This window comes from Microtus oregoni, unplaced genomic scaffold (assembly GCF_018167655.1).
Source record: "Microtus oregoni isolate MIOR12 unplaced genomic scaffold, Mior012 000044F_ref0000062, whole genome shotgun sequence".
Classification (NCBI taxonomy): domain Eukaryota; kingdom Metazoa; phylum Chordata; class Mammalia; order Rodentia; family Cricetidae; genus Microtus; species Microtus oregoni.
In genome coordinates, this window is record NW_024543218.1 from 13223965 (window position 1) to 13239589 (window position 15625).

At 35.5% G+C, this 15625-nt stretch overlaps 1 protein-coding gene across 1 annotated transcript in view; it reads left to right on the forward strand.

Moving 5' to 3' along the window:
- LOC121434769 (semaphorin-3A) overlaps nt 1–15625 on the forward strand; it is a 307219-nt gene that overhangs the window by 259589 nt on the left and 32005 nt on the right. The window contains exons 9-14 of the mRNA XM_041633730.1: nt 1355–1497; nt 3893–4007; nt 4314–4383; nt 7810–7954; nt 12166–12385; nt 15381–15472. Coding sequence (XP_041489664.1) covers nt 1355–1497; nt 3893–4007; nt 4314–4383; nt 7810–7954; nt 12166–12385; nt 15381–15472 — 785 coding nt within the window. The remainder of the gene's footprint in view (nt 1–1354; nt 1498–3892; nt 4008–4313; nt 4384–7809; nt 7955–12165; nt 12386–15380; nt 15473–15625) is intronic.

The window sequence follows — 15625 nt, forward strand, 5'->3', positions numbered from 1 at the left end:
TTGGTTGGTTCTTAAATTATTACTCCATTATTCTGGCTCACGGGAAACATTTCATGTGTTCTACATTACTTCCAGGGTCTGTATACTTAGCCTGATATGACTTGGTGTGTATCTTTTTGAGGTTTATTTCAGGGCATATCATTCCGAAGTAAACATAAAAAGATGTCACAGTTAAAGAGAAGGTTATTAAGGTAACTATTTAAGGCTTAAGATCAGGACTGGATGTCATGGATTTTACACTGATAAAGCTAGTTTTGTGATCTGTTCATTTCCTATGTCTCTTAAGCATGGTGGAGACTACATGATATATATAAGAACCAGGATTGGTGATAGCATCTCTGTCCAGGAGAAGGCTGGAAGAAAAAGGATGCAAAAGAAAATATGTGTCAGGTGGTTCAAAAAGGGTTGTGGCCCCTGGTTATTTTAAGTAATTTGATTTTGTATTTATTTATTCAAATATTTGTTTGGTTAGTTACTTGGTTGGTTGCTTTTGGTTTCTCAAAACAGGTTTATCTGTAGCTTTGGAACCTGTCCTGGAACTCACTCTGTAGACTAGGCTGGCCTTGAACTCACAGAGGTTCCCCTGCCTCTGCCTCCTAAGTGCTGGGATTCAAGGTGTGCACCAACAGCACCTGGCTGATTTTATTATTAAATGAGTGGTAAAGAACATGGAGCACCTGGAGACAAACATGATGGGGTAGAGGAGCATTCTGGTGGTTGCGTGAAAAAATATGGACGGCTGTAAGCTAGGAACAGACTGGTTGAAAAATGGTGATCTGCATTGGCACTGGTGACATTGGAGTTTGATATGGAGTGGACAGGCTACTGGACAGAATGCAGAGCATGGAGTTTACTCTTGGTCTGAAGAGTAAAATGATGTCACCATATTCTGAGCTGGGAACGGGAAAATGAGTGGGAATGAGCAGTTCCGTTGCTTACACAGATTTCACCTTTGCCCCCCACCAAGTATTTAATGAAAACAAGAAGGAAGTAGTCAGGACTCTTTATGTAATTTGATGCATTAAAAGAGGAATAACTGCATACAGCAACAAGGAACACTTGATAACTCTCAAGATTGAAAAGGATTTGGATAATCAATAATTTGTTCTAAATGGGTTTTGTACCCTTGCCTAACACTCTGAGCAAAATTAAATTTCTTTTGTTGAGATAACTATAATTTATAATATATTTCATAATGAACAGGCATTAGGTAAAGTAATCCAAAAACGTGATTAAGCAAGGAAACTCCCATCTTCACATATAACAAAGTATAAACAAAAGAAAGTATAAACAAAGCCTATAGACTATCCTTATTCTTTAAACTGCAGATTAATAAATAGAATGTTTTTCTCAGATCCTAGATTCATCAGTGCTCATCTCATCCCAGAGAGTGACAACCCTGAAGATGATAAAGTGTACTTTTTCTTCCGAGAAAATGCAATAGATGGAGAACATTCTGGAAAAGCCACTCATGCTAGAATTGGTCAGATATGCAAGGTGAGGTAAAGAAATAAAAAGTATTGTTCATTCACTATTTAATTTATTTAATTTCATTTTATTTTCCATTGATTTAAATGATGTTTAAAATGACATCTAATACTGAATATTTAAATGTTAGAAATGATTGAAAAATGTATTATATACAAATAGGAATATGCTTAGAGATTATGAAATAACTATTTCACAATTACATTAATTATTTTGTTTCAAAGTCACAGAATACAAAGTATTTTCCTATATGAATAAGAATAATATATTACCTGAAAGAACATACCTTCTACATTTTCAGATTTAGCAATTTCATACACTAATATATTTTGAATAGATATTTGATATTGAAATACAGATAAAGCATTGAACCATGAGCCAAAATTGGGATAGTTTATATTTACAAACTGATGATTTCATCAGCACATAGGTTCTTATTCAAACACATACAAATATCGGAATGAGGTGATCTGATATTTATTTTTCTGGAGGATTCAGTGTTTAATATGGTATAATATTGCATAACAGTGTTATAGCAGAAAAAATCCATGGGGTCTTTCTGATCTCTTTCTTAGCATATTATGATCTGATGATACAATACAACTGATTCATAAAGTTTCCTTTGTGATTTGGAAACATAGAACAATGTGTAGATAAATCAGACATTTTTATGAAAATAAATAAGTTTAAAGTATTAGCTATAGAGTTATTAAAAGCTGTATAATATAAATACCATATAAACCGAATATAAATGTATTCTCTAATTTTAAGAAAACTGTTACAGCAACATGTGTACATAAAAATTAGTTTTAGCTGGGCAGAGGTGGCACGACACCTTTAGCCTCAGCACTTGGGAGGCAGAGGCAGGCAGATCTCTGTGAGTTCAAGGCCAGCCTAGTCTAAAGAACAAGTTCCAAAATAGTCAAAACTACACAGAGAAACCCTGTCTCAAAAAAAAAAAACAAAAAGAAAAAAATTAGTTTTAAAGATAGTATCTTCTTTTAAATATATGTCTTTGCAATAGAATTCAGAATAACATTTACATTAAAATTCAATTTAATTTGCAGTAATAAGGCATTCTGAAAATATTTTCTAGGGAATATTTTCTCAACCGACTGGTTACAGTCTAAAAACTGTCTGACTGTTGTAAGCTGTTGAAGTGTTTGGTTTCAGGAGCGTGACTTGGTGGATTTTTTGTCAGTGAAGACAATAAGCAACACTCCTCACCCATTAGACATATGCCCAGGGAAGGCTAATTTTATACCCAGTAGCATCCTCGAGTCAGGCTGCAGCAGCTGGTGAGATTCATAGAAAACACTGGCTCAGTAGGGAGAACTTGCCTAACCCAGAGCAAACAAGCGATTAATAATTTTCCATTATTAATAGCAAGGTAGAAGAGAAAATTTCCTTTAAATTATTTTAATTGAAAAGTTATATTCATTTGTAACATACAGAATATCATTTTAACATTGATAAATGGATAAATCTAGCAAATTAGTATGTTTTAAATCATATACTTTTATTCTATGTGGTAACAATGCTTAGAAATCTTTTTTAGCAATTTTTAAAGAATATAATATTAAAACTACATGTAGCAATCATGCTACATAATAGATTTCTTGAACCTCTTCTTCCCGTCTTTTCAAAATTTTCTATCCTTTGGCCAATTTGTGTTCAAATTCTACTGTTCTCCTAGATTCAGTGGGTCACCATTCTACGCACTGCTTTTGAGAGTTCAACATTTTGGGATCATTTTTACTTGAGGTCAGCGATATTTATATTAGCCTATCTGACTGAATTTACCAAGCAAGTACTCCTGGTTTAATCATATTAAATGGCTAAATAATATTTCATAGTGTACATATTTCAAATGAGTTAATCTACTCCCATTAATGGACAAAATGTAACATTTAAGAACTTTTTTTTTTTTTTGAGACAGCATTTCTCTGTAGTGTTAGAACCTATTCTGGAACTAGCTCTTGTAGACCAGGCTGGCCTCGAACTCACAGAGATCTGCCTGTCTCTGCCTCCTGAGTGCTGGGATCAAAGGTGTGCACCACCACCCAGCACATTTAAGTACTCTTATGGGCATTTCCTTTACTGAGCTTTGGATCAAAGATTTGAGCAAAAATATAATAAATAGGATAATAGTTTATATTTAGACATTTAGAATGGTTATGGCTCATTTGAAAAGTAGAGAATGGGGGATTACTTGATTACAAGAAAAGATGCCTTTTTAAAAAAATTTAAACATGGAAAAATGAAGAAATACATTCATGTTCCTGGAGTGGAAAAATGAAGAAATACATTCATGTTCCTGGAGTTTAAAAATGGGAAATAGAAACATATTTGACACTTCTGTGTAGCGTGCTTGCTCTATAGAGTAGCTTGTGTTACCTTTCAGAATGACTTTGGCGGACACAGAAGTCTTGTGAATAAATGGACGACATTCCTGAAGGCTCGCCTAATTTGCTCTGTGCCAGGTCCCAATGGCATTGACACCCATTTCGATGAATTGCGTAAGTGGCTGATGTTTGACGCATAGGACATATGTGAAGTGCTTAGTCTTACTGAAACGTTACATGACATGTTTTGTTAATATCCATGGGAGACCTGTGCCTGAACAGAAACAGAGGAGGAATGTATGGGGGAGGGGGAGATGAGAACAGAGGAGGGGTGTATGGGGAAGGGGAAGGTGCTAACAGAGGAGGGATGGATCAGGGAAGGAAAAGGAGGGATAGAGGAGAGTCTGGGAGGAGGGGGGGCAAACTGCCCACTAGGTGTAAAATAAATATGGAACTTTCTCTGGTTGTGTTTTCAAACAGAGGATGTATTCTTAATGAACTCTAAAGATCCTAAAAATCCGGTTGTCTACGGAGTGTTTACAACATCGAGGTAAACGACACTTTATTGCTGTGTTGGATAAATTGCCCATCCTGTAGCTGCTTAGCCGCTTGTATCGCTTCAGGTTTTGAGTGTCTGTGAGTTCTTGGTTCTGACATGCTCTGATAATGATTTTACAAGTCATGAGGTCAGGGGCCATTGAGATGGTTGCTGGGATGAAGGGGCTTGTCCCAAAGCTCACAACCAGAGTGGGATTCCAGAAAGCAGATGGGGTAGAAAACTGACTGGAACAAGTTGTCCTCTGAACTGTGAGTCACTGTGGCACACGTGTGTACTCACATGGGTGTGCCCGCTCACCAATTACAAGTCATCAGAAATTAAAGCATGTAATGCACGGATATCATCACTATAAATAGAACAATGAAGCAGTCTGAAAACTGTGTGTTATACTGTATATAGTACAGTTAGTAATAATATAATGTCAACTTTAATATTTTATATTTAATACACAGCAAGATGGGGATCGTAAAGTTGGAAACAATAATTTTTTGAAAAAAGCTTTTAGTGATATAAAAGAAGAACAAAGGAACTCGATTTGGAACTTAGAACTGTAGCAACTGTCCCATGCACTCTGTCTCAATTGCTGTCAGCAAATGCTAAAGAAATGAGGTGATAGGCAATCCAGGATATTTAGTATTGCCAGTTGTTCCCCTGGAGGGGAAGTCCTCTCTCTGGACAGGTGGTTGACGGAGAACTTAATAGAAAACAAGCCTCTGGTGTCCAGAAGTTCGGTAGGCTTCCCACTGCTCTCACATGTAAAGTCCTTGCTCCATCTCCCTGCACATTCCCTTAGAAGTCAGTAAAAATTTGGCAGAGTTAGAGAAAGTAAAAAGTTAACAAATAAAAATATTAAGTTGTTTGTATAAATGTTTTTATGTTTCTTTTGTTTTTGAGATTATAATATAATCTTTCCATTTCTCCAGACCTTCACATATACTGCTCCCCACTTCCCTTCAAACTCATGCCCTCTTTTTTATTAATTATAAGTGCATGCATAAATATATAGCTGTATATACACATATGTTCTTAAATATAACCTATTCGAGTACTTTTACAAACATTAATACAGCATTTCATAAAATTCTAATATATGTATATGATTTTACACACTTCACATGCATTAGAATATTGTTATATTATTATATCAAAATAATAATAGAATATTATTATATTATTAATATCAAAATAATAATAGAATATTATTATATTATTATATCAAAATTTCTGAAAGTTAGCAAATAGATTTTCTCCTTTTTTACTCTAATTACTCTTTAATTTGATGGGTTCCTTGATTTTTTTCATTAACTACCTAAAATCCAAATATTTAAAATATAATCTTATTAAATGATTCCTTAAATTCAAGCAAGAACTGGAGAGAGAAACCAGGGAGCCAAGTTCACACAGGTTTTTGTGTGTTGTCTGCTTGACACACAATTCCAAATTCAAGCTTCATTTCCTCACTTTCCGTTCCTTTCCATTCCTCTCCTTGTACATTCTTTCACTTCCATACACTTCCAGCACTGTCATCAACCTGCGCTTTTCTCTTTCTAGTTCTTCCAAAAGTTCTTGCTCTCAATGAAAAAGTAGCTGCTTAATCTTTTGGTCAGACAACCCCCATTCTACTCAGCAGAAGGTTCAAACTATATAAAGTATTTTTGGAACAAATAAACTCATTGCATGGCTATTAGTAAGCATATGCATTGAGAGATGGCAAATTATTTAAAATAAAAATAATCTTGAAGCCACTAAGAAGCACTGTTGGTGAGTATGGTCATATAAAGAGAAAGATTAATTGTAGAATGTAATTTGGCATATTTTTAAATATTAAAGGCATTTAAATCACTTTGGCATCATTACTTAACAAAATGAACTTTGGAAATGAAGAGACACATATTACTAAATCTATATGCAAGTCCATATGCCGATGCATTAGTAAATCTGGTGCTAATACCTAGACAACGGCAGTAAGACTGTGGGAAGTGAGTGGCAACTCTCAATCTGTCTTTCTGTGTCCCTAATTCCTAGAGCAACAGCACTTCTCAGTATTGTCTGTGGGAATCACCAAGAATGTGTTAAAACTTAATGTCTCTAATTTACAAATCATATACACAAATTCCATAAATCATATATAAAAATTTTAATTATAAAATAAAAATAATAAAATTTCATATCATTTATCACTAGAGTTTCTGACCTTGGAAGAATGAGTTGGCCCTATGAATCTTCTCTTTTGACCAGTTCACTGGGTAATTCCCATGCTAGTATTTAGGAAATCTGTATTTTGATTGCCACTGTTTAATGCGTGAAATAATTTCTTCACTCTTTTCAATAAGATAGGTTATTGGTAGCAAAGGGCTCCAAATTGCATGCAGTAAACTTCAGAATTATCTGATTCACCAAGATTACTAAATATGTAACAATAAAATGGGAAATAATCAATAAATTTCGATGAAAGTGGGATGCATCAGATGTGGGTTAGTTCGTAATTTATTCTATCATGGAAATATTAAACATTATGCATATTTATCGAGGTTAGTATGGAGTCGTATACTCATGGTAAGAGGTTGTCAGAGTCCAATAGACATCAGTTTCCCTTCTGTATCATTGTCTAATGAGCAATTTTTATTGCTTAGGAACCCACAGTTATTCTGTGGCATGATTTATATGTGCTTTCAATATGACTTATATTGTTATAAGTAATGTAAGCATGCACTTTATTTTTATATAATATTATACATAAGCTGTGCTTTTTGCAGACCAAGTAAATGGAAAATAGTTTCATCTCAAAGACAAACACAGTTATTTCAATTGCTTGCTTTTGATTGATAGAATTATAAAAACATCTGCCATAATTCTCCACGTTGACCATCACATAACTCCTACTACCTTAAACTATGCTCTGTGTTGTACAGATATAATAATTAATCTTTTATGGATTTCAGATCTCCAATGTGACTTCAATTCACACCTTGGCTTAAGAGTTAAAATTCGAATGTGATATGCCTCCATGCATTCCTTTGAAAATGATGTTTTAAAGTTCTTGAGACTACGATGGTTTTTTTTTCTCAGTAATGATACTTGAGGATGAAACAGAAATTTTAGCTTTTATTTCTTTACGACATCAAAACTGAATATTCATTCATATATGTCTTTCTTGTCCAGCTTTAATAGTTTATATTTGATATAAATTAATGAAGACCAAATAAGATTTCATACACTTTAAACAAATCATGATTTAATCCTTTATACATTGATAAAATGCATTGATGAGACCAAACTAATCCCAAAGAATATTTGTGGTTGCAAAAGCTCTATGTGTGTTTTGGTCACTAACATCTGAAGCATAATGGGGAAGTCCAAGTCATCCTACAGCCACTAACTAGAGATAAAGCCACTTTTCCTTCTCTTCTCTCCTAGCAACATCTTCAAGGGCTCTGCGGTGTGTATGTACAGCATGAGTGATGTAAGGAGAGTGTTCCTTGGCCCATATGCTCACAGAGACGGCCCCAACTATCAGTGGGTGCCATATCAAGGAAGAGTCCCGTATCCACGGCCAGGAACTGTAAGTGGTTTTGATATTTAACACATGGAATGAATATATTTTTGTCAAGTATAGCAAATAAGTTGAGGTGTAAGTATTAGCACAACACAGAGCAAAGAGTCTGTGACTACGAAGAGAAGTTCAAGACGGATCCTGTGTGCTTCCTTGTAACTCCACATATAACATGTTCACCACACATTCCAGTATTTAAGTTGCTTCCATATCATTGGTTGTCCCTAATTCTTTAAGCAAAACATGAATGAGAAGCCGATGCACCTTCCTTTTCGAGAAAATGGCTGTCATGGACACTGAAACTACTAGAAGGTACACGAGCTGCATCTCTCTGACTGTGAGGGCGCTGCTTATTCTGATTATATGGTAGGCTTTAGAGGAACAGTAGTAAAACCAACGTGATCTTCCCATGGCTTTGATTGAGCTTGCAACACTATCATTCCAATGAAACGATGTCAAGCCAAACAAAATGTCAAGTAACAAAATATTCCTTTTAAAGATACATATAAAGAAAACACATTAATATAATACAAATGCAGGAAAGTCAGCCTAAAGACCATGTCAAAGCAATGTTTTCTTTAAGGCGCTTAAGAGCAGAGAAAAGGTCTATTTCAGATGGCACAGTACAGTCCATCACTGAGGGGCACCAAGGCAGGGGCTTGAAGCAGAAGCTATGGAAGAAGGTTGATAGACAGCTGGCACCCTGGCTTTTGCTAAGGTAATTTACTTACACCAGGAGATCATGCCCATACTGGCACCATGAGCTGGGCAGTCCCACATCAGGTACCAAACAAGACAACGTCTCAGGGACATGTCCTTAACTAGTGTGATCCAGGCAACCTCCCATTGGCAGGGTCTCAGATGGAGCTGGGCTAAGTGTTTTTAAGATGGAACTGAAGGAGACTTGCCCATACGTCTTCAGTGTGTCTGTTTGAGGCTTAATGACTCTCCCACCCTATATCCTGATTGTACTGTGCAATTTACTGCATCCTTGGGCTGTCACGATCCTCAGTTGTTCAAACCCTAAGAATTCTTTCACTTGGGTTTCGTAGGTGTAATTAAGGAATCATCAGTTAACTTTTTGTTGACGGCTGTTCTACTAAGCTTCATGGCTGTTGGCCCTGCCTCCCCTGTTGTCAAGGCCTGTCCTCCTGCCTCTTCCATCTGAGTAACTAATTACAACGGTTTGTGCCGCTTCCTAGTGAGCCTAATGTTTTAGTGAACAGATCGCCACTCTACCTGTGTGCCAGAAATTATGTTCATGCAGCTTCAGGCCCAGGTCATTCCCTACTGTAATATGAACAGCAGGCCACTTCCCGTCACCCGGCTAGCTTTACCCGAAATAATTACACAGAAACTGTATTCTTTTGAACACTGCCTGGCCCATTAGTTCCAGCCTGTTATTGGATAGCTCTTACATATTGATCTAACCCATTTCTAATAATCTGTGTAGCCCACGAGGTTGCTTACCAGGGAAGATCTTAACCTGCGGCTGTCTGGAGTGGGAGAATCATGGCGACTCACTGACTTGGCTGTCTTTCTCCCAGAATTCTGTTCTGTCTACTCCACCCACCTAAGGGTTGGCCTATCAAATGGGCCAAGGCAGTTTCTTTATTAATTAACCAATGAAAGCAACAGATTAGAAAGAAATCAATCCCACATCAATTCCCTATCAATCCCAACTAGGAGTAGCATTTTCTTATCAAAAGAAACTTTAAGAAAGATATTTTTAGAAAGTCGAAAGGACTTACATTTGAAATTTAGCTATTAGTTTAATTTTACTTCGGTGGTTTAATAGTATGATGGATTCAAGACAAGTATTTCTTATTACCTTACTAGATATAGGATTTAGTATTTTCGTTTTCTCTGTATTTCTAAAATTATCTATGAGAAAATTAAAAATATTGTGTTTTACAAAAAAATTGTTTCTAACTGATAATGCTGCAACAGCGATAAAAAATTCAATATGATTTGAAAATAATAATGACTAGATGGAAAGTTTTTATTATTGAGAAAGAAATGAGACTTATGAAAACAAAGGGCATTTTCTCCAGCTTCTATTCACAAACTGCCCCCTCTTTCTTAGTAGACAGTTTTGTGTCTATGGATGACAGACCTCCATGTCTTAAATATCCTGCTCAAAATATCTTTTACTATGAATAGAGCTTGTGAAATCAGTAATAGAAATTACTATATTCTGGGCTTTGTTCAATGGGATATATTGTACTGGGATACACACATACACATAAACATTAGTCAATTATTTTTCAGATTTTAATGACGAGAACTATGTTAAGTGATGGTGCCAGTATTCAGCCTCCAGCTTAGCACTAACTCACTGTTCAAAGTAAGCACTTAGGAGAAAGTTTAACAGCAAGCACTGTGCTCAGAGTGTTAGAGATAGCATTGCATAAGTCAGGAGTGGGAGAGGATGTGATGAATGTTTTAAAGGTACAAACTGTCATTTCTCTGTCATTTCAGCAATATTACTGAGGGGCAGTCATAAAAGCAATATTTAAACAACACGCTATTATATTGTTTGAAAACAATAATAGCGTGTTGTTTAAATATTGCTGTGTAGCCCTGGCTGTCCTAGATCTCACTCTGTAGACCAGGCTAGCCTTGAACTCACAAAGATCCTCCTGACTCTGTCTCCTGAGTTCTGGGATTAAAGGCGTGTGCCACCACACTCCAGTTATTATTGAAATTTAAAGAAAATCTATAAGCAAATTATATTTTATGTTTAAAAACAGATAATAGAGAAAGAAACGAAAGTAAGTTGTAGAAAAATTAAAATAATTTACAGTTACAGTTTTTACTCACACCTTTGCACATTTGTTCCTGATGTCTTTACAAAGGAGAACACAGAGATCCTTTTTCAAAATTCCTTCTTTTCTCTTTGAGAGTGTTTTGCCTGAATGTGTCTGTACTCCACATATGTCCAGTCCCTGAGAAGTCCAGAGAGAGCATTGGATACCCTGAAACTGCAGATATAACTGGATATGAATTATCTTTTGGGTACTGAGAATCATACCCAAGTCCTCTAGAAGATGCCATGACATCTCTTTAGTCCCATAAATAATCTTAAAAGCCTTTGAAGCTTTGTAGCTTTTTATAAGTTTTAATGTGATATTAAAGAAATCTCTAAGGTATATCAAAACAAGAAATCTATTATTCTATCATATCTAGTCCGTGTGCAGATCAAACATGTACACATATATATTGTACTCTCATTTCAAAACATTATTTAATAACTCTTGAATTATTAATGAATTTGTCAAGTAACTGGCAAGAGGTTGATTTCTAGCTTTAATCCTGTAAGATACGATTACATTTTATCTCTCGCGCACTGACATTAAAAGTGAAGCATTGCTGAACTGTAGGACAAGCTACGTAAGACTGGATGTACTGTACCCTGTGACACTGTTTGCTCTACACACTGAATTACAGTGAGGAGACAAAAATGTTGATTTTCTTATGGCTTTTTATTTGCTTTTGAGAAGAGTATTTCTACCTAGAGTTGACATGATACCAGCTCACACACACACACAAAAAAAATGTTCTTTTTGCTTTATATGTCAATATGTATTTTTCTTAACTTTGCTGCCTCCATTTTGATTGACTAGTTTCTGTGCCATACACTGGTAGTCACTAAATAAAGCCTGAATTATTTTATTAAAGTCATTAATAGTGTTTTCAATGTTATGTTATGAGTCAGACAATAAATAATAGTTTTTATTATCTTTTGGTTGGGAAAGATCATTTATATTTGGGTGTGACTCTCAACTAAAGCAGTTATATATAATCAAGAAAAATATTGTTTCTCTAGACATCATTAGTTTCACTCAGATGCAGCATATTTCATGCATTATTTTAAAAATCTATTATAGAAAGAGCGCAGGCTGGTACAGTTAACAGGGACGTCCGACTTCTTCAGATTTCTGAACACCTCAGACACATTCGCAAGTTCTGCAAGAAATGATGACATTCATTAATATTGAAAATCAACAATTGTTTAGAAATATATACTGATAATTTCAACTATTAATTTAGGTACATAAGAACTGGCAATAACTAATGCTTACTTATTCAGTCAGGTTCAAATGTAATAGAAAATAATTACGGGTTTAGACTCACGGAATATTGAAGAAGTATAATTTTATAATTTATAATCTCAATCATTAGATTTTATTTAAAAGGTATTCGCCTTTTTCTAATAGTGTCCGAGTAAAACATTTGGTGGCTTTGACTCCACAAAGGACCTTCCTGATGATGTCATAACCTTTGCCAGAAGTCATCCAGCCATGTACAACCCAGTATTCCCTATTAATAACCGCCCAATCATGATCAAAACGGATGTAAATTATCAGTTCACGCAAATCGTTGTAGACCGAGTGGATGCAGAAGACGGCCAGTATGATGTCATGTTCATCGGGACAGGTACACTTTTGAATTTTACCCTTGTGTTGTTTTTTTTTTTTTCCCGGAACACTGTATTTAGCTGATTAAGTGTACTAATAACCAAATTCTGCATTCATTTTCAAGGTACCAGAACAGTTTGCCATCACTTTGTAGATAAATTTGCTTTAAAAAGGGGGGGGGGGATCCTTTGAAATGAAACTTGTTCAATTCAATCAAGAAAATGTAAGGGCTAAATAATCAATTATAATAATTGAATCATAATTCTTCTAGTTAGGGATATACAAATACACATACACACAGTCACAATATTGCTCAAATCATGACTGAGATTCCCAGGGTATTATGTTACTGAAAACTTGTCTGAACCTTAGCATTTCCACTAATGAAAACCTTCAATCAAATAAAGGTTACCCAAATAATTCATCCATTGTTTTTGCCATACAAATGAAACCTTGAAAAAAAAATTTATCAGAAAATGTATTGGACATTCATTGAATGCCTTTCTTTAGAAACGTAACAAAATCCTTTCACTGATTTCACTTTTAGAAGCAGATTTCTGCAGGTGTATTTTCAGAATCAATCTTTCTATGGCTGTGACATGTTATTGTGTTTCCCCATACCCTCTAAACGGTGATGCAATCTACGAAAGTACCAGTTACAAATCCAAAACCTGCTACTTAACGTCAGATTCCAGGGTAATAAATTCTTGGTCTCCATTAACTTCATTAGCTGACATAAATCAACAAGAGACGAAGCAAAGCAGTGTGCTCCACCGAAACCTGGTGCAATAATGTCTTCTCTTCCTTTAGGGGAGAACCAGAAAGAAAATTACGTTGACTACAGCAGAACAGAAAATGTGTGGTAAATTACTGTAAGATTCATACCTTAATTGTGAAATCCTGACGTCATCATGTTTAACAGTGTCAGGGTTCTTAGCAATACATTAAAGACCCTTTTTACAGAGAACATTCTTCCACCAAATGAACGAATCTTAATGAGAGTCGGAGTTCCATAAAAGTCAGTGACTGTGTGTAGCGCCCGCAGCTTACAAATAAATCAAGCAATAGAAGAAAATATTTCTTCCCAGTAAATATTAGCTTCTCTTTTAATGTCAAGTTGTAATTGAATCTCTGCAGAGTAATTGGGTTTGTTCAATAATGTCACTGTGGCCTTGCTCGCCATCCTTAGTTCAGAAGTCCCTTATTCGCTCTCAGAGCAACAAAGCCTGCTTCTGGGTGTTTGACCAAAGCAAACCGATCATGAACATTTAGTTCCTCTAGGACATAAACTGCCTTTATAACCCCCCTTTTCACGAGGATGTTGAACGTTGGGTGCCGTTGATCGTTGTAGGTCAGTCCAGACCAGGGTCATCTGTCAGCAAGGAAATTGATTACAGTAATTGTATCTTTTAACTAAGTTTCACTTCATAGAGCATTGATCCTTGTTGAGTAATCTGATTCAATTTGTGTGAAATTGTTTGAAATACTATTCGGTAAAACTTGATCTGGAACAGAGATAAAGTTGTGTTTGGGTCCAGGAGACCCAATGGAGTCACTAAGTAGATTAACCTAATTTCCCTTTAATCTTTGGTGTTCTGAGCAGGCTAAGGTCCTATAAACACAGAAGGATCCTCTTAAAAGTGGACTTTTTTTTTTAACTTTAAAAGGAATAGCCTTGATCACAGAGTACAATGAGACAATCCACTGAGGACAGTGGCCAATAGAGTCGATGTACTAACTAATATTTCTGGTATTATTATTATTATTATATTCTTATTGGTAAGAATTTCTATGGAAAAAGGAAAAGTTTGTTAAAATAAACCAACTGAGGCTGCAAAGAATTGATCTAATTTACTAAATACTAAAATTGTTTAGACTCAATATCTTTGCCTTTGAACAAAGAGTGGAATCACACCAGCCACACAGGAAAATTCACATTGCATAAATAAAATTTCAGGTGAAAATGACAGATGTTTTCATTGCAACATTTTTCTCTTAATAATGAAAATTAGAAAGTAATTTAAATCTGGATAAAATGAGATCAATTTCTTTTCAATTTAATTCCTGAATTTAACTTTCAAGATTGTAAACTTAATTTCTAAGTGTGCATATTGTAGAGAAACTGTTGTGGTAATCAGAAGTGTTTACTTTGAGAGATGACATTGACATTCATCACTTCAGTATCATTGAGCCTACCTTAAGGGCCACTAAATATGGCTGCTTCTAGGAGATGGTTGTGCTGCTAAACTCGGAGGCTCTTGTATTTGGGATGGGCGGTGTTCATTACAATTCAAATCTGTAGAGTCTTTGTGGACATACACTGGTGTCAAAATAAAAGGGGAAAAGTCTGACTTGTCCAAAATTTTAAATTAAAAAAACTATCCAACTTAGCCATTTTATTATGTTTATTATATTTTTGGAAATTTCTACACTTTCATGTTAAATTCTTCTTGATTTTTATGTCCCATGGGTATCTTTATAGTTCAGAGTCTAAGTGCATGAAATTCATTTGTATGTAGAATTTTACGAATGTACCCAACACATGGAAAATAAATACAAAGAGTTGGGCTGGAAAAAAAAATTGGTGGGGCTGGGGAGATTGCTAGGTGTGTAAAAGTACTTGCTATGCTTGAGTTGAGAACTTGAGTCCAGACACAAGAAGACATGGGAAAGTGTGTTATAAGAATATCTAAGAATTTCTCTGGGGAGATGTAAAGTTTAGGGTGGGAAGCCTGCAATCCAGTTAACCTGGAGTAGGAAGCAAGGCCTCACAAACAACAGAAGAGAGCCACCTCCAACAAAGTGTATTGCAAGAACTGACTTCCAGAAGTTTTCTCCTGAGCTTTCTTCTCTGTATGCTGTGACTAACACACATACTTTCTATTCCACAAGATAAAAATGAAAACAAACAAACAAACAAAAACCTCTCTACAAAATTCCTTATTGTCCCATTAAGGGTGAACTCCATTCTAATTTAATTCCATTGTAACCTTTCCCTCTGCTTTCTTTTAAAGATGTTGGGACTGTCCTTAAGGTGGTCTCAGTCCCCAAGGAGACGTGGCATGACTTAGAAGAAGTTCTTCTGGAAGAAATGACAGTCTTCAGGGTGAGTACTGCCTAATTTGCATCTGCAATGTTCAGCTGCTATCTATGCCCCAAGACAGCTGGGATACCAAAGTCATTGTGGACAGTGCTCTTGTAGATACTTCTAATTAGATTGTCAAGTATGAAAACAGACACTAATCAAACTAGACCTTGG